At 49.0% G+C, this 19716-nt stretch overlaps 2 protein-coding genes across 2 annotated transcripts; one reads left to right on the forward strand and one right to left on the reverse strand.

Moving 5' to 3' along the window:
* Positions 1–2026: 2026 nt before the first annotated feature.
* Positions 2027–4424, reverse strand: AtWU_07381 (SAM and PH domain-containing protein; the record flags this gene model as incomplete). The annotated part of the gene is made up of 2 exons (XM_035502490.1): positions 2027–4240; positions 4293–4424. The coding sequence occupies 2 exons, from the start codon at positions 4422–4424 to the stop codon at positions 2027–2029; spliced, it is 2346 nt and encodes a 781-aa protein (XP_035358383.1).
* Positions 4425–9264: 4840 nt separating this feature from the next.
* AtWU_07382 (sexual development transcription factor rosa) lies at positions 9265–11238 on the forward strand (the record flags this gene model as incomplete). Its single annotated transcript, XM_035502491.1, has 1 exon — positions 9265–11238. One exon carries the CDS (start codon positions 9265–9267, stop codon positions 11236–11238), a length of 1974 nt encoding a protein of 657 aa, XP_035358384.1.
* Between the last annotated feature and the right edge of the window lie 8478 nt (positions 11239–19716).

Genomic DNA, 19716 nt, shown 5'->3' on the forward strand with positions numbered 1-19716 from the left:
TCCTTGGCCGTAATGTAAATGTACGGGAAGCAGGGGTTGGTAGCCGCAATCAACGGAGAGTATATGAGCAAGCACAAGCGAGAGGGTGACAACAATTAAGTAAAATGCTGTGGATATATGGAAGTGGTAAACAAAAGAGGTTAAAAGAGGAAGTGTGAGTGAGAAATCAGCGAGACAAAGTAGGACTAAGCGGTTGACCCAAGCGTGCCGGGTGGGTTTTCCATGCGGAAAACAGGACGGATGCGCAGCGAATAACAATAATGGCGTCTAGCAGAAAAAGAGAAACATGCGGGTACAAACCCTTTGCGATGATATTTAGTGGAAATAGCGATCAATTACTGGAGAAAGGAAGAAGCAAATGCTCACTGGTGCCCCTCGCAAGGCAGCCCACCGACAACCGCCGAAAGCTTAGGTACAGCGACAATCCGCTGCTGGTCACACGCCCAGTGGAAGCCGTCCAAGTGGGCGCTTCTACCTATGAGAGAAGCTGGATGCTCTTTAGTAGTAGTACTACTTACTCCGTCACTGCTATTCCTACAATTATTACTAATAGTAGCTAGCCACTGTCTATTTACCAGTGTCGAAGCTAAGAGAGAGATATATAAGCCAGACAGTCAATATGCTTTTTAAGCAGCATCAACACAAGTTATACTGGGCTGAATATTCTCCCAGACATGTCTGGTCCACACTAGGGTCATGAAAGATATTACCTATCCATGTTACATGGTACCTTGCTGCCCCGTGGCCACCAAAGTGATCATCAGCCAGGACAGAACAAAGAGAAACGAAGTGAGTGGTAGTAGTAGTAACGACTAAACGGTACGGAGTTGGGAGACATGAGTCTACTACTACTGCAGGTCGCGACGAAGACAGGAATGGGCCCATGGGATCCCCACTCCAGCCCCGTCCCCATCGCAACATTCATTCGATCAACGATGATAAGAAGCGGGGGAACTGCAGGTGGAGCAGATGTGATTGCCGTGCGTGTGCTCGCATCCATCCACTCCTCGCCGAGCGTTAGCCGCCCGGCGGATCCATCCATAGTATACTTCCGTGCTCCCGCGGCCAATAATGGGCTCCACCCATCCCTGACATTGTGATAACATCGAGGATTGGCACACCACCCCCCTTGTGAGTGACTTTGCTGGCAAGTAATATGCACCCCCGCCTCATGCACTTTCACCATGTGCTCAGACCAAAAGTTGCGAGTTGCGATCCTTGGTGCGTACCTCCAGCGCGACATTGTATGGCAGAAGAGAGCCCCAGGAGAACTTGGACACGAAGAAGTGACAAAGTTTACTTCGAAGAGATCTGAATGCTCAAATATGAACAACTAAGGGGATACAACTCATACCGGTCTGCTCTTACATGTGACATAATAAGGGATAAGGTTTTCATATTGTTAGGCGTAAAGCTGTTGGGTTTGCTGAGAAGTTGATAGGTAGACTTGGTTAAGCGCCGACCTTGCTGGGTGGCGTCCAGCACGAAGGTGTCACCCGAGGAAAGGCGGGTCGGCTCCATCCACTTCCGATCGCTCAGTTCCAGTCTCAGCTGGTTTGTCTCGAGACTAACTCATAGAGGCTTTGGGAGAAACGCTACATTAAAAGTAGAGATGTGTTTCACAGTCTAGAATCATAAGTTTCTTGTTAGCTCTATTGAGCCTTGGTTGCAGTTTAAATACATAATCTGAAGGGCCAGCCTCCACAATAAGTTGAGTAATGTATAATCAGTATGGTAAGCCAGACGTGAGTCGACATCGGGGGCCATACACCCAATCTACCCGTGTTTTTTGTGCCACTGACAAATGAAATGGGGATTATTAGGTATTGGGAAGGGAGAGGCAGAGAGACAGAAAATTGGACACAGTCATGGATATAGTCGTAAAGTCGTTAAGAGTGATGAAAATGAGAACTTGAGAATGAAACCGGTAAATGCAAAACTTAAAGCAAGTAAAAGGGTATCAAAGGATGCACTGTAGCAAATGCAGTAACACCACAAGAATCTGCAGCTTGTTCGAATACATCGTTTAGATGAAATTTCCATTGTGGTTGATAGATGAACCGCTTTCGCGGCTTTTCCGCAGCGCTTTGGCAAGCATCAACTCTCTCATCCAGTCAATGCGCTCGTCCCGTGTCTTGACTGCAAAGTGATGAGCCTTGGGGCCGTTGGTAAACAAAAGCTTCTTGTCAAACGTGCTGTTTGTCGGTGATGGGATTAGAGAGAATGCAAAGGCGGCTCCTCCCTGAGTGGTGTCTTTGCGCTTCAGAACGGTTTTCTTGAAAGCCGCTGTCAGCTTTGAGTTGGATGGAAAGGACGAGCAAGCCACAGCATAATCATCCACATCGATATACTCAAGAGCCTTGGAGTCTCGGTGTGAGGTCTCTTCGTCGGGAAACATGGCTAATTGCGTGCCCCGCAGGGTGAAGTGGTGATCTTCCCAATCGTGGCGGAGAAACCGTGTCGTCTTCCGCTTTTTCATCCACCCACTGTGGGTGACGCTATTGTCACCGTTGGGAGCCTTGCAGTGTGCAGCCCGAGGGGTCCTTGCCATATCCTCGGGAGTCTCGATTGGTGGCAATGGCAACCGTTTTCCTAGGTAGGGCAGATCCTGACCATTTGAGACAAAGGCGTGTCTCCGCGAATTCTCGGGCCTAGTAGAGGCTGGTCGGAGAATTACATCCGGTACATGGTGCATGTCTCCCCCAAATCTCATATCTGGTGGAACAGACTGAGAAAAGTTCCGCGCAACAGGTCCAATGGGGATGGCAGTAATTGGGGCATCCATCTCAGACAAAGGCGTGCTTTGAGCATAGTGGGGGTCAATTCTGTAGAAGTCTGAAGGTGACACCCCCCTTTGCAAGGGCTCAAGAGATTGCTTTGAGTTTTGTCTACCAAACGGTTGCCTTCGTTGTAGGATCGAAGGGGTGATTGTGCGTTGAGCAGAGTAGTTGGGCGACAACATGGAACTAGTATCGGTGTTGAGGCTTGGGATGCGGAGCTTGGGGAGATGACGAAGATTCTCGGACAGGGTAGCATTCGCTCTTGCGGCTCCAGGCGAGCCAGCTCCAGGAGAGAGGTGATCTCCGGGGGGAGTGGCAGGATCGCAGGCTGGTTCCAGCTTACTGAGGCGCTGAAAGCTTAGGAATTGCCGTACGTTTTCCTGAGGATCACGGGGCTTCACGCCTTCGAGCTTGTCCTGGGATAGCTGCAATGCGGCAGCATGGTTATTACCCAGGGCATCTGAGGATGCAATAACAGATGGCGTTACTTCTGACTTGGGTGTCTTGACAAGATTCTGCGCGGTCGCAGGATTTCCCGGGTCACCAGTGATAAGAACCGAGCCGCCTAAGCCCTCAACCGGGAGGCCTTTGGCTAGACGTGCGAGCTTGGCCTGTTGCTTTTGCCATTTGCGGCAATTCTCGCCCTTAGAGCAAGTGTGAAGTCTTGGCAACAGCTGCTCTATGGCGACAATGGAGACCGAGTCTTCAGGAACAATATCTGTGCCCTTCTGCTGTTTTTGACGTCTGCGACGCCGATGTTGTGAAGACTTGGATCGGGACTTATCATCGTCCGTACTTGGGCTTGTGCAATCAACACCAACCTCAGCGGCAGTGGTCTGTGGGGTTGATGTGTCTTCCCTTAATGTGGGATCCAAAGTACACTGGGACTCGCACGCAACTGACGCCACCGAGGCCGCTCTGCCCCGGAGCTCCCGAATACAACCCAACAATCGGTGTCGCTTTCCAAATGACTTGATCTCCAGTTCTTTCAGATCTTCCGCTTGAAGTTCAAGAAGAATCGAGCCAGTGATGTCATTGACAAAGAGCTTTTCAACGACAGAGTCATCAAAGTTTTGCTTTCGCAGCCATGTAACGACATCCTGGGGCGTCCAATTGGCGACCTCACTCTCCTTAGGCACAGGACGGGATGTTGTCTTCTCAGGCCGTTTCTGTTCCGTTGCGACGGCAGTGACCGGTACCGGGGTGTCTTTTCTCTCGGGCTCAAGCTTGGAAGCGGCCTGGTAGAGCGGAGTTGTAGCAGTGGTAGAAATATCCTCCATGGTCAAGTCGAAGCCAAAGGACGCCTCCGAATATTCAGAGGAAACACGGAAGAGGTGTGGTCCTACAGGACCCTTGACAGGATATTCATCGAGCTGGAAATGGAATGCCGTGAGGCCGGTTGTATCGGGGGTTTTCACATCATCTGGCGTCGAAGCAGTTGTCACACTCTCCGTTCCGAGCTTACATCTATTGTTAGCCATTGGGATAATATTCTCCGGACAGCGTACTCACAGACTGGCCGCTGAGATAACGGGAAACATCTGAATAATTCTCATAAGAGTCAGACTCAAAGTCTGTGTCGAGAATTTCGGTCGTGTCGGTATCAGATACCGTAGGATCGGATAGGATGGGGAAGTAGTTCATTGTGGCACAGGGCCCAGGCGGGGAAATAGAGGAAATAGACCGTCGAAGAACGAAGAAGTTGTTGTGCTTTGGACCAGCCAAACTAATAATCAATGGAAGTTCTTCGCTATGGCAAAATGGCCCTCGGAGTCTTCTGGTCAAGTGCCTCGTCCCCTTAGGAGTGAGGCTGTTCGTTCCACTGTGGGCGGTGTGGGGACGACTGCGTGGAGGGAGAATAGATCGTTTGGAGGGTTTAGTAAAGGAGGTTGAGATAGAATATAGAATTGGCAGGGTTATCACCAGCCCTCACCAAAAACGGAAGGTTAGTTCAATGGGGTATACTTAGAGATAGGGAAGCGCGGTCAGAGGAACAGGGTGGGCGAGGGCGTATAAGTATAAGCGAGTAACTTGAAATCCCTCGTCTGGCGGTATAAAAAAAGAACATGACACGGTCGAAGAGAAGGGAGGGAGGCATGCCGTGATTGCTGGAACGAGCGATGTGACGGGTTGAGCCTGCAGGTGCATTAGGCGGAGATGACTGAAAAACCGTCGAATAGATCCCAATCATCCCGTGGTGGCATCAAGTTTCAGGCCTCTGATTTGTCGCTGTCCTGCAAGCCGGGAATATGGCGGCGCTTGGAGAGAGTCTGTCCGACGCGGTCCCGAGCTCTGATTGGCCGACATCCTGATACTGATGATCCAGAGTTTATAACGAGCATCGCTCGAGAGGACATGGCGCCCAAGGAAAGATGGGTTTGCTGGTTGACTGGCTCGAAGGATGCCCACTACTGCTGTGACGACGGTGCAGTGGGGGTGATTGTAAATGGCTTTGGTCTATCTGTCACGCAGCACACTTAGTCGGTCTCCGTTCAGCTTGACTGCTACCGGCTTCACTTGACCCTAGGAAATTAAATTTAGCTACCCCGTACCCACTGAGCGACTGATAATTCTGCGAAAATAGTATAGGCGGTTGATGGTAGTTCCAAGAATAGCCACCCTAATGTCGCAGAAAGTCGGTGACATTGCCTTGGAAGCAGAGACGGGGTACTCGGTACTTGTCAGGAATAGAGCGTTGCCCACAGTTACCCCTCACCTGAAGATGTACTGTGACAGCCACGGTGACACCCGCCGAGGAAGCTGGGGTCCCCTTCATTCTAGTCCTCATCTCAATCCGTCCGGTGGTTGCTTGCTTACTTTGCCAATTTCGACGGCAGCTTCACTGTTTGACGGATTCCACCCGCGATCACAAAATGGAGAGCCCTTTGGCTATGTCGCTTGAACTATTTGTTAAGTTATTCTCTCCCGACACTTTATCGCAGTGGACTTGTAATCTTTCACCCCTAAAAGTCCAGATGATTTAATCAAGATATGGTCTCAGTAGGCCCTAGCACTGGGCTAAGTGACAGAGTCCTCTTCATGGACCTTTCTTGCGTGTATACTTTAAATTTCAAAGTGAGGCATGTCAAGCGATGAAGTTATGCTTGGGCCCTCGGTCGATGTGATAGTGTGCCTGCACCAGTGTGATCACTGCCTTGCAGCTCCAAGGAGATGGATTGGTCGCATGTAACAACCTCAGTTATGTCAGCAAGGTCAACCTCCTGCCTCTTCTTTACCTTCTTCACCCACATCTCAACATCCCCATTATCTTTCTTCCTCTTGCCATGCTTATCCCTCCCTCGGGTGCTCTTTTTTCATTGCCGTAAGTGCATGTGAGTCTTAAAATCATATCTCGTGTTCTGGTCAACAACTAATGGCAATCGGTTTTCACCATCAACTGACCGATCTAGTCAAGAAGAACACCATCGCGGATAGTGCGTTAGAACTGAGGACGGAGAACACGAATAGTAGGAACTTACTCCTCAATACGATGTTTGCAACAGGAACAGGTCTGCTCTTCAAATTTGCTGCTAACATACCCTGTAGCAGCCATGCGAAGCGACTTGTGTGATGATGTTTAGAGGGATGTAGAAGAAAAGGTGTCTTACTGGGAGAATATACTCTATGAGTGTGGTAGAACCTTACAAGCTAGGAAGGTACAAAGCTGTCTACAAAGTTATTTTATCAGGTGACTGCGATGTCACAATCATGATGTGTAGCGATTGTTGCAGACACCTATCATCTCACCCCTATTAATGTACAACGGTGGTTCATTTCGTGGGGGAATCCCACAATAATCCTAACTGTGGCAGAGAGATAGTATCCTTGCCACCAAACAAGTAATAGAAATAATGGAATTTCGAGCAAACAGAAGCACTTCGAAATTTCTGTTGGTGAAGTCAACAGGCTTGACGTCAATGTAACTAGCTAGATACACAACCTGTTGGATAATATATATTCTACTGGTCGTTCGTATACATGACCCTGGTCCCTTGTTTAGACCAGTTGTTACTCAACAGGTTCAAGAACTAAGTTGTGCCATCTCGCACGTGTAGATCACCACATATGACATATAGTTGCACTACTATTAGCCTATCAATAAATACTATTCAATATAAGGCGGCGAAACTACTAGTGGTGACGGTTGATATGTGGGGTCAAAGGTGTAAGGCTAGCCCGAGAGCCGCTGGCCGATCCGCTGCACGCTACACATGGCTTTGATGCTCACAGCGAATATATTTTCCGCAGATGAACCGATAATTGTGCCTACTATACTTCTCCACTAGCACATACTGGTAGATAATCGGTATGTATCGATGGCCAATGCATTTTCCAGAGATGTACGGTACCATAGCCTTGGGACCAACAGCATCGCTGGAATCTGGCATCTACCGGACACCATGTTGAAATCCAACAACTACCCCTCTCATAATTACCATCTAATCCATGTCTCTAGGAACACAAAGTGGACTAAAACATATTTCCCATCACATGTGAGTTCTGATATGGCGCATCAGCGAGTATGCATGCGTTGAAAGTTGCGAGCGACAAGCAATTGGCGTGTTCATGATGTGTGTACATTGGATAGTGAACTAGATCCTCACCACTCACTGTATAGTAGATGTCTGCAAATAGGGCCAAGTCGGCGGTTACTGTTGTTAATTTTGGTTACCTTGCGCTTAATTTTGCGGGTCAGGGACCTGATGTTCCCGATATAGATCGGTGACAGATAGTGGGTAGTGTCTGCTTCAGATCTGGTTCCTAGTCTCCCATGTGCAGACAATCAATCAGCAAGCTAGCAGAGAACTATTATTAGCAAAGCGCCGCACCTAGAGGCTAAAAACAGTTACGCTTCAGAAGTCAAAACCATGGACTGGGCGGCTATCTCTGTTTCAGCTGCTTCGATATGGCATCTATGATCTATTATCAGCGACACAGAGCGTTTAAGCATTATTCTAGGTGCGGATGGCGGCGGTTAAGGGTAACTAATCAAGGATACAGGCAAAAATAGTTAGCGCTGGAGGACAACAAATGAGAAATGAAGGAAAGCGTCTCGACTACCTTCAAAGTTGCACGGGCCACAGTGGTCGTCGGCACCTGGTTGGCAGAGAATACTCGAATTGTCCCCAGCGGGCCGCTTTAGCGCCCACCAACCAACCCACCGAAGCGCCGACTTGTGACGAAGTCCTCCAATGGCAGAGGAAGAGAAGAAGCTTGGCATGCACCTTCCACTGTTCATTCACACCCTAAGCTCCCTTAACGCCGTTTCATCAGTCGCCCACTGGCATACCAAACAGGAAAAATTCCAGTCTCAGACGAATCAGGGCCAATGATTGTCGACATTTTTGAAGCGCCGAGCAGGGATTACTGGTCAGAGTGTGGGCGAAATTAGAAACATGCTGGTTTTCATGGGGGTTTCGAAAACTGCCCAGAGACGACCAACCATATTGGGAGAGTCAGGAAAAAAAGAGGGATACTGAATCCGAAGAGAGGCAGCGAAAGATGGGGATGGAAGACACTTCCATGGTTTCAAGGTACGAGGAGACGATGGTTGGCCGGGGTAGGGCCTATCAGGGCGAGGCTAGCGGGACTGCAGGCACTAAGGGTCGGCCCTAGCCAGGGACCCCGGCTCCCTAGTAAGCAATTCTCGCTGCCAACTCGACGTGATCTTCCCCATAGCACCCCTCAGGTCGACTGTCCCAAATTTAGCTCTTAGACGCCGGCCATTCGTCGCCTGCATCAGATCTTCCCCGCCTGCAGTTCGCATGTTGGTTCGGTGCTCATGCATCCCCAATTAGCTCTACCGCCCTCGTCGTCAAAAAATAGAAGCAACCATAGCATGACACTTTATCGCGGAACTAGACCTGGAGTCTTCATCTCGAAAGATATTAAGGCATCATGTCCGGCACCAGTTCGTTCGATTTCAATCCATCCAAACAACAACAATTCTCTTCAATCATCATCACCATTGCTGTACAAGATAAAAAACTTCCACCTTGACCTTCGCGAACTTTGATCTTCTTGCCGCATACTAAGAGATCTTCCTTCCTCCCCGCCCCCGCCAAGCATCATCGAAGTCTCCGACAGGCACCATGTCAAGCGCAGTCGCATCTAGCTCGGGTTCGGGAAGATCGTGTGGGGTTGCCATTCCGCAGGGGTCTAATGACAGGATAGTCCGGCAGTACAAGCGTTCGCGTGAGGGTCTGTTACAGATATCATGCCATGTCTTGGTCGCGTTCAAGTCAGTCAACTGACCTACCAAACTTCAAACAGGATGCTTCACTTGTCGACTACGAAGGAAGAAGTGTGATGAGAATCACCCACGATGTAACTCGTGCACCAGTCTCGATATCACCTGTGACTATGATGAACCGCCGTGGTGGAGGAGCCTAGCAGCGCGGGACATACACAAAGAGCGGATCAAGAGGCAGATAAGGCACTCGAAGGTCATTGCGAGACAGAAGAACCTTCAAGGTTGGTAATCATGGCTGCGGAAGATCTATTGAACAGTGTTCCTCATACCTTGACAATAGCCTTCGTCAACCGCAACTTCTCAGGCCCGAAGAGAAAGCGTGCACGCTCCCGCTCCCTGTCCGTCGACACAAGCTCATCTGGCGAATACACACCATACCTGAATGTTCCTGCGCAACCCCAATTCGAATCGGCTATTGACGAGGGGCAGAATCCCTGGCAGCACCCTATATCGTCCACTTCGTACAGTACCCTCATGGGTGGCCAACGGCTACCTGGACAACTACCACTACCAGAGATGTCAAATCCTTTGACGCAGCAGTTCTCGCTTCCAGGATCCACCCAGCACGTCTACCAGCAACTGCCTCTAGAATCACCACAGCAATGGCTGGGACAGCCGTTGCAGACCCCGACCTTTCCTGTACTACAGCCGTTCCCGGAGCCCGTCACACAGCCGTTCCCTCCGCTTGAGCCGCAGCTATTCCAGGAGTCTTCAACGCAACAATTTCTTCAGCAGATTCCACAGGAACTACCACAGCAGGTCTCGGAACAATATCCAGGGCAGCAGTACCGACCCCTACTACCTGCCCCAAGCTCTGCCCAGCCTGGTAACCTCACTGAGAGCTCTGGTTCCCAGAAGACTACCGGATTGGAGAATACCCTTGCGTCTCAGAAACCGCTATCCGAATATCTAGAGACGATAACCGTGAAAGCCGCCGAAAAGCCACTACTCCATCACTTCGTTGACAATGTTCTGAAGCTCATTTTCCCCATTCTAGACCTCCACCCACAGATGGCTCCCAGGTCGCAAGAGATTCTGCAATCGCTCGAGACCAACAAACCCTTTTTCCACTGCAGCCTCAGCGTTTCCGCCCTCCACATCAAGACAGTAAAGGCCAGCACGAGCTTCCGCACGGAAGCGAAAATCATCGACGATATCATGCGACATCGCTACGCCTCGGTTTCGGACCTCTGTGACGCATTGAATGCCGACGAACATCAGAAGGTTTTGGACGCAACACTCGCGACGATACTATTCCACTGCGCTGTGGGCGAGCCCGAGGATTACCTGCCCGATATCCCATGGTTTGAGCACTTCAGACCAGTCGCAGACCTTGTGCACCAACTCGGCTTAATCGAACCGGCGCCCTTTACGCCCCTCCCCTTCAGCATGTCACTCACTACGTGGATCGATATCCTTGGAGCCACCATGCTCGGCAGATCACCCCAATTCTCTCATGTCTATCGCGCCAAGCACTCAGATGGAATCTCCTCGGGTATGAGGGATCTAATGGGATGCGACGACAGTGTGATGTACCTCATTGCGGAGATTGGGTGCCTTGAATCTCTCAAGCTAAACGGCCTTGATGAAGACGCGCTACAATTCCACATCTCGGCACTTACATCACAGCTTGACAACACCGATACCGAAGCAACGGCAAACCCATGCTCCCGGTACGGCATCATCTGTCCGGAGAAGCTGACAGCAAACATAACCGCTGTATTCCGCGCCGCCGCCCGAGTCTACCTCAGCACTCTCGCCCCGGGCTTCGAACGCAGCAATCCCAGCGTATCCACCCTCGTCCAAGGAGTTGTGGAAGCCCTTTGTTCCGTACCGATGGGGCCCCACGGATACGACCGCTCACTCGTTTGGCCTCTACTAATGGCAGGGGTCTGCTCCACTCCTGACAGCGAATTCCGCAAGATCCTCGCCCGCCGAGCAAGCGAGCTAGATGATGGAGGTGAATACGGCAGCTTCGGCCGAATGTACCGCGTGCTGAAGGAGACCTGGAAGCTTGCAGACGACCCCACCACTTCTGTTTACGATGAGGCCAACTACATGTTGCCCTCGATGAATACGATGCTGGAGGGACTAGATAACGTGCCACCGCCCACGATAGGGACTATCGGTCGGCCCATCAAGAAGCAGGCTGTCCACTGGCGTAGCGTTATGTTCCGCCACGGTTGGCACTGGCTTCTTCTGTAAGCGTGTTCAACACATGCATGCAATCGGGCACGAAGAGGAAGACTGTAACAAACAGGAAGTTGGGGAGGAAACAAAAGAATTGTGATTACCAAACATGTATGTTGCACATCTTTCAGCCTATGAATTCTTCAACGGGTCTCCCTCGAAACTGACGCATATGCAGAGATGCTGCGGCAAGGCTGAGGGTGTTTCTGCAACTGCATGGCGCGAATGTGATAGGAGTTCAGGCGCAAGCGGCTAACGTCCGACTGTTGGACTCGTGGGAGGTGTTCTGCCCCCCTCATGTGATGCTCAATTTTTTTGAACATATCATTTGTTTACTGTAATTGTTATTTGGCGTGTTGGTTGGCTTTCTGCTTATTTTCACCTCCGTGGTTTTTGGACTTTTCGAATCTCTTCTTGCCCACGTCCCCCCGGCGCTGGTTATTTCCCCGCTTTGCCTGTTGGTGAGTGCTGCCCCTCACTAGCTGGCGCACGCTGCAGACAGCGCAACTTTCCATTTACCAACCCAACACTACTGACTGGATGGGTTTTGACTTTTCTTCTTTTCTTTTCTTTCAGCTTTTTTTTTTTTTTTTTTTTTTTTTTTTTTTTTTTTTTTTTTTTTTTTTTTTTTTTTTTCTTTTCTTTTTTTTTTTTTTGGTCAATTGAGCTTTTCCCGTTCTTCTTTTCCCTGGTTCAATTCTTCTTTTCCTTATTGATTTTTCGCACATACGCTCTTCCTTCACTCCTTCTCGCCTGCGTATTCGGTCTTTTGTTCTGTGGCTTTTCATTCTCTCGTAACGTTATGCTTGACTTGCTCTCCTGCTGTGTGTAGTCTGTTTTAGGCCTCCTTGATGTTCATGGTTTCACGTCCTCACCTTACGTTGCTGTCGTCTTCCGTTCCGGTGGTTCAGTCTAGTTTAGTTCGAGCAATGCGAGTTCAGTTCTGTTTGATTTCTTAGTGTCGCTTTCCAAATATTTTAGAGGTGACTGTCATATATGCAGAGTGCATTTCAGAATAGAAAGTTTAGTACATACCTCTCACCCGATTTAACAGTAGACTGACCTTAGCATGTTAGCACATTCATCCAGTGAATCTTTGTGTTGCCGATGGTTCCATATGCCTATTACGACCTTGTCAGTTCGACCAACAAGCAATAACTCCGGTTTGAATTCGGGGTCTCCTTGATAAGGCCTCGCATGGCTATCTGAGCATAGTAACAAGGCCTTTCGGTGGCTCCCAAGCGCACATTTGGGATTAGACATAAAGGACAGCGTTCTTGATCGACAAGTGACGAAACCCGATGTCGCTGACGTCCACTGGCCGTTGTGATTTGCGGAGTTCAACGTCCGGGACGTACTTTGCCAGAGCCAGGCTGATTAATGTGGATGGAGTGCGATATCGAAACAAATGATTTTCAGCCCGTTGGCCGTATCGAAGTGAGACCGAAGATTGCCGTTGCGCAAGCCGATTTACGAAGGAGCTTTGACTGGATGTAATCGTCTTTGTAGGACTCGTTGTAAGGTGTCGAGGTGATCAAGTCCGTGGTGACTTGATGGGCTTGGACTTCATTATCCCCCTCATTTTGGCAAGCGTGTACGCCATCCCCGTAGATCGCAGTATTCTGTAGGCCCAATTTTGACTCACAAAACGACTGTCTATAAATGGAAATATCAGGAAGGTCGATCCTTAAAAAGGGTGTCTGTTATGATGTACCACAGTGGGCGAGCATCGTTGCGCTTCATGATGCGGCCGATAGCATGTGCGTGGTTGAGTATTATGGTGTGATCGAGACATTCATGCGAAAGATTATACTTAGTAAGGAAATAGGAAGTGCGGGTTAATGCATAGGATGAACGATACCCGAGGCATCTGTATTCCTTCCAAGAAAGTTGAAAGCAGAATCCAGCCATGACACCTTTTTCCACCGAAACCCTGTATGGAGCTGACGCAGGCATGGATGTAGAGACGAACGGTATCTTCGAGCGGTGGCTCTATTCCCAGGAGACATGCCCAGAATTGGGCACACTGCGAGCTTTCGTGTACTTTGAAACATAGGCCAGCGATAGCAGTACGGGTTGGCAAGAGGATAAGTGCTGTTAATGTCTCCAAGGTTTCAATGCCATCGCATGCCAACTTTGATCATCACAGAGCCTAGAGTGCAGAGTGTATACGGTCATGTTCGAACACGAGGGCGCCTTATGTGCCCACGTAGAAGACTGGCATAGCCTTAGCCATGTGATATGCCCCACATTTCCTTACCATGTTCTTCCATGGCTCTATCTCCCATCATGGTAGAGTACTTTGGTTTCGCATTGAACAACATCTCTCACGCACAATCAACATCATGAGCGACGAACGGTACCCTCGCGTGGTTTGAATAGGAACGATAATGTTCGTCTGGGTTAACCAAAAAAGCACAAACGCAGCATACAACACATCCATATATGTCCACGTTCCATCCAGATTGATATTTCCGAGACCTTGTAAGAGGTCCGAGCTGGGGAAGTCGAATATCGGGGATGTAGACGTGAGCCGCCGCTCCGAGAGCGAGAGCGCGAGAGCGCGAGGATCCGTGATATATCCGACGAAATTATCCTCATCCCCGAGGCCATCAACTTTCGACAACTGGATGCTAAACAAGCCGTCGAGCTGACAGAAACGAGACAATGTCTAAGGATCGAAGCCCAAAAGACATAGCCAGATACGCCAGGCAATAAACGCAATGCTTTGTCGTAAACCTGACGTTCTGCGGTGAGCGTCTGGGCCAGGCTAGAACCGGCTAGGCAAGAAGTGGACGACGAGAATCGAAAAAGATACATAGGTGTCACCGTGAAACTATCCCAATTTCTCCCATCCATGCATCTCAGCTTCCTGGATACCCAAGGATGTTCGAAGCAAAACACCGATGTCCCATGAAGCTCCTCATGTCTCTGACAGCCTTTCATGCGGGATAAGAACTAGAAATAAGAATGGGGTGGATATGCTTCCTGATTGAAGGCTGATTTGTAAGTTTATCAATTGTAGTTCTGCCGTTCGCGAATGGATTTGGCTGCTGTTATGACTCCTTCGAGGTAGCGCAGGACCATGAAAGGATATAGACTGTCTCCGCGGAGATGGCCTCGATAGGAGAAAGCGAGTGGATTGAAAGCTTTTGTTCCCAGTATGTTCCTTCCATGTAACTCTGGCCAGCAGTCCGTTGAGCAGGTAGCGTTTAGCAGGACATGTTTAGAAAGATTTGTCCACATTCCCCAAGCCCAGGTGTTGAATGACGGGTCTCGTATCAATGTCGCGGGTTCACATTTGCTCCATAACTCGAGGCATCAATGAGTGAAACCTGACAGTGTCAGGCAATATGTTGCAAACATATCATGATACTCATAGCGGTGTTCCCATGCGTGAATATTCAGTAAGATACCAACGGCATTCGGGTCCAGCAAAGACCATGAGAGAAGATGAATGTGTCCGGCGAATTCTCCACGCAGCCTAAGGCCTCCAGCACAATTTATTAACAGGCCAAGCTTCTGGAGCTGTCAATGTGTCACAAAATGGCTCCTCTCTTTTCATGTGGCCAACATGAAGCTAAGCCTGGGCGGTAGCAGCGGTTAGTAAGGGAGCCGTATCCTGTGTGGAATATTGCTTGCACGTCTTCAAGCGTAAAACTCGAGCCCGAGGACACCGTTGGAGTAGACCTGAAGCTTAAGGTGGCTTAGCTGGTTGTTGAACAGGACGCTCATGACCGTAGCTGAGAAGTCGGACGACCAACACCTGGAGTTCTCAACATCGGAGGCAGCTATAGCACGGATGAAAAGGGACATACCAAACGCAGTATCCGCATTATGTGTAATCTTCGTTGGCCCCACTCCCGCGCGAATCTTTCATGTCGGCTTTGTTCTGCTCCAACACGGCATGTCATCCTTTTATGTACAGCACTTCAGTCGGCCTCTGCGCTGCATACATTGTCATTTATACTCGCTGTCACCAATGACCCTAGATGAACCAGACACTGCACACCATACCCTGCCAGCTTCATATAATCAGGACCGACCGACAAAACGGCAACGCCAACGTAGATAGGTCTGGGTCCGGGGTTCCAGTAGCGGTTGCAGATTCGAAAGAAAGTGATGATCAAGTCACCGGTGGTTGCTGATTGCCAAATTATGTCCCGAAAATCCCTGAAAATATTTCGTTGCAAGGGCGACATACGGTCTCTGATATATGGCACAGTTTTATCAGCGAGACGTTGAAGGATTATGACAAGCTAACCAGGTAAACACAAAATGAAAGATAATCTCAAAACTTACCATGTAAAATTGCATTTCTCTGATGGAGCTTAGTGAACTAATCAGCTATTGAAGCAATTAGGTCAGTGTGGGCGAGTAAAAGGCGAAGCAAATGAGGAACCGATAAGGTAGGTCAAGCTGCAGTGGCTTGTAACACAATGAAGACTCCCTACCGAGTGTTCTCCAGGTAATAGAAGGCTCCGCTCTTCGCAGAATAGCTGAAAAAAAATGTACCCAGGCAAACAGTATGGAGCGTTCAAACTGTTCGAGTCTCTGTGTCGAGCCAAATAGTCCAGTGCAAACCTAATGGAATGAATCTCACTAGTAACAACCAAGTCGCTGTCGTGTGCGCATTGATAGCTTACAACCAGTGTCGCCTGTCACGGCTACCCATACCCGCTGATATGTATGAAGCGAGGAACTGAGACAGGAGCCTCCCAAAGAAGCGGCGATCTTGAAGCACCAGGGTCTCTCGCGCTGGATTCGGGCTCCACGGTGTAGCAGGAAGCGTGTCGCCGACGCCTTGGACTAGACACTTGGTATCGCGCGCCTAGTGTTGACAAACCCGACGGCCAGAGAAGCCAAAGCTAAGGTATCTGGCCAGGATAGTAACTCACTCGAATGGGACATGTCAGGTTTGAGACAGGCTGGGCGAATACAGTTCAACGAGATAGTGAGCGATAACACTACCAAGCGAAATGACTGCGATGAGCTTTTGCTTGCACTCCAGAGAAGTCACCGACGATGAGATGTAGGGGAAATCAGGCGGCTTCCTGGTAGTTGCGAAGGAAATTTTCCTGTCTAGCCGGTCAGTCTATTTCTGGAGTGATCTCATGGTGTCTCTTCCGCCGCATGTTGTCTCCCGCATCAGTTGTCTTCCGCAGCCGTCAATCGAAGTTAAGCGCCAGCACCAAGTTTAGAAACAGGAGTGAACAGCATCTGCACAGACGGACGAGGATCAAGCAAGTGATCCAGTTGTTCTTTTTTTACACCTTGCGTAGCAGGATCTAAGCAGGTGGGCAATCTGCGCCGATTCCGTTGTTGCTGCTGCTGTTGCTATTTTGGAACCGGAGCTTGTCCAACTAACCCTTCAGAGACTAGTGCCGATGTCGCCTCCACTCGAAACCAAAAACGTATTGTAACGGTGAAATACAATGCGTTACGTATCGTACCAGTGTCATACGAAACCAACTATACCCGATACCCCAGTGGCTATACTTCTCGTCCAACACACTTGATCGTTCACTTTATTAACGATCCTGAAATATCCACATTGTGGACCGAGAAAGATATAATCATCCATCTTTCCCTGCATCTAACCTCACTTTCCTCGCCCCCTATCCACAACCATCCAAACCTTCTACATCTTTCCTCATTCTCTCCCTCACCACCCTTGATCACTTCATCCTTGCTGCAATTCAAACAGTCTTTGGGGTCTACTCTTTGAACTCACTCAAAGACATCTGATATTCTCAATACTTTGCCTTGCCTATTCACTTCGTCTAATACCGAACATAGAAACTGCTGGACAGTACCATGGCTCCTCGACCAATCCTCTACCCACTCAAGACCTCGAAGAGCGTGACCTTCCCATCACAACTTCAAGACAACGCCCCTCATCGATCTGATATGGATCAGCATGAGCCAGGAAGTGGGCCTTTAGTCCCCCCTCCACGCGCATATATGGAGTTTCTCAGGGCTCTACGCCCGGCTTACTCGGGCCCCGAAGGTATCAATGGAAGCTACACAAGATGGGTGAGGAGCAGGGCTCTACCATCACCTGTCTCGATGCCTCCCACTGCTAGAAGCGCAACCTTTCCTCCTGGAAGTGTACCCAAGTCTAGTCCTACTTCAATTCCCCCATCACCACGTGGGCCTCCGCGATCAGCAAGGGAGCCTATCTCTGCACGCCACCTCCGCGCTTCACCACAGTACCCGTACTCTCCAGCAACAACTGAATCCCCACAGAGTCCTTTCACTCTAAGAACACCCTTTTCACCAGCAGATCGGAGGGGAAGGTATATTGAGAGCTCAAGTGATTCGAACGGAAGAACCATTACCATACAACATATTGTTACACACACTGTCAATCTCAAGCGCGCGCCTTCACTTGAACCCCCACCAAGGGGCAAACGCAGAAGGACCAACGAATCCCAGGAGCGCTAAGGATACGTTACGACGACCATGACTTAGACGGATTTGATGTCTTTGCGCTTACGGAGTTTGGAGGATCGTATCCAATTTTGCTGGTGTATATTTCTCATTTATTGCACTGCTAAGTCTCTGTTATCCCAGCATATGGCTGTTCTTGCTACATCTTATGGTTACTCTGTTTATGTTTTGTTATTACTCGGTGGGAATCATCGCATATGGAGCTTGGTTTGGCATTGACATCTACTAGAGGGGTTAGCATCCACCTTACGGCGGTCTGGTACTGCCTGTGGCGGAAGGAATGGAGTTGGAGCATAGTGTGTAGTTCTGTTTGTGTTGGGAAAAAAAGGCCTCGTTTACAATTGAGTGGCTAGTACATGTTTAGGATATTCCTTTGTCAATTATGTTTGGTTCAGCGGCATCTATTGTTCTGAGTTAGGCTTGCAATGTTACCCAATTAAACGAGTTGAACACCTGAACTTTGTTATCACAATCATCCTAATCGCAATCCTTTTCAAAAATCTGGCCATGGCATAGCCTCAAAGGAATCGCAGGCAGTCTTAGCGAAATGCAGCTGATAGGACTTCATCCCGCTTCGACGCCAGGAAGGATCCTCACTAGATTCCTTTAACCCACGTGTCTCCCACATGGTCCCAGTAGATACTACTCGCGAGTAAATTTACCCACAAACATACCGTTGACTGGGTAAGCACCACACAGGCGGTGACGTCCTCGTTGGTCCCAAAGGATCCCCTAGCGCGGATGTGTTCTTGCTGAGCCTCACAGCCACCTTCATACCACCAGAGGATCCACCGGCAATGTCCAATCCCAGATCCAGAGGTATTCTCAGAGAAATATCCATAGGTCAATGGCAGATAGGGCGATTTTCTTCTGATACACTACAGGATTCGACATGCCGGTTGGAATTTAGATCTAAACGGTAACCAGATAAGTGACGGTTGTTTTGGAACTGGTATTATACGGCATACTGATATACGGGTATTACGGCGTATTACAAGCATCACCATCACCAACCCATCAACATCACCTGAAACTAGGTAAGGAAGACATCATAATTAAACCTTTCCATCTACTTTACCGGTGAATTAGAATCATAACTACAGTAAATAGTGCATTTAGGTTCTCATTGGCTCGTATATTTGGAAATTATCATGTCGCAGAGCCTAGAGATTTGGTGAAACAGACATCCCGCACCGATTTGTGATCTATGACAAACGACGACATTCTCATCCAAAGAGAACTCGCATGCGAATGTTGAACAAAACCCCTGTGGAGATGATTTATGAATTTGATTCTAAAATAAGATACTCCTATGCTCTGGTGACTATGGACCTCAAACCTAGCTACTAGTTTGGTGGACAACATGTGCCTTCATAGGCTCTCTAAATCAACCGTTCGCATAGAACTGCATGGAATTTAGTGCGATTACACTCTTCAACCTTGTTGCGTGGGTCTATGGATGATCCATGGTTGCATTTTGATTTGCTTGATACTTTTCTTAATCCCTGCGTACGCCTTCGGCGCACTGGGTAGTAAGACCTACTTCATGCATGTCGGAACGGGATGATGTTGTGTTTTAGGACAGGCTTCGGAGATTGCGATGCACGGCAGTCACCATTTCACGCAATCAACATGCGTTTTCTCGAATGTGACTATAGGACCCGCTTAATGGGTGCTTAAAAAAGTAACAGTCTTTGAGAATGCATATCTCGTTAAAACACTCTCCGCCTATCAAGTTCCATTATTTCGCTTTGGATCCATAGCTTTATTCGAAAGGGAGGTTAAGAGTCTGGGCAGTTCATGGTCTTTTGGGCTACCAAACCTCGAGCTCTTGCGCTACCGTGGTGGGCGTCCAATGCCTAAATTCGTTAACCGCCAATAAAGTGTCGCGATACGGGCTTCTTCCCCAGTTTGGGCTTAGCCTAAATCCCTGATCCCGTTCACATCCAGGGATCGGCTTGATTGGTGCACAGACACTGTCACTGCGGGGAAATCAGACTGGTGGGACATGGATCATGCATACAACATCCTGACATTAAG

This window comes from Aspergillus tubingensis (genome assembly GCF_013340325.1).
Source record: "Aspergillus tubingensis WU-2223L DNA, scaffold_8, whole genome shotgun sequence".
NCBI classification, from domain to species: domain Eukaryota; kingdom Fungi; phylum Ascomycota; class Eurotiomycetes; order Eurotiales; family Aspergillaceae; genus Aspergillus; species Aspergillus tubingensis.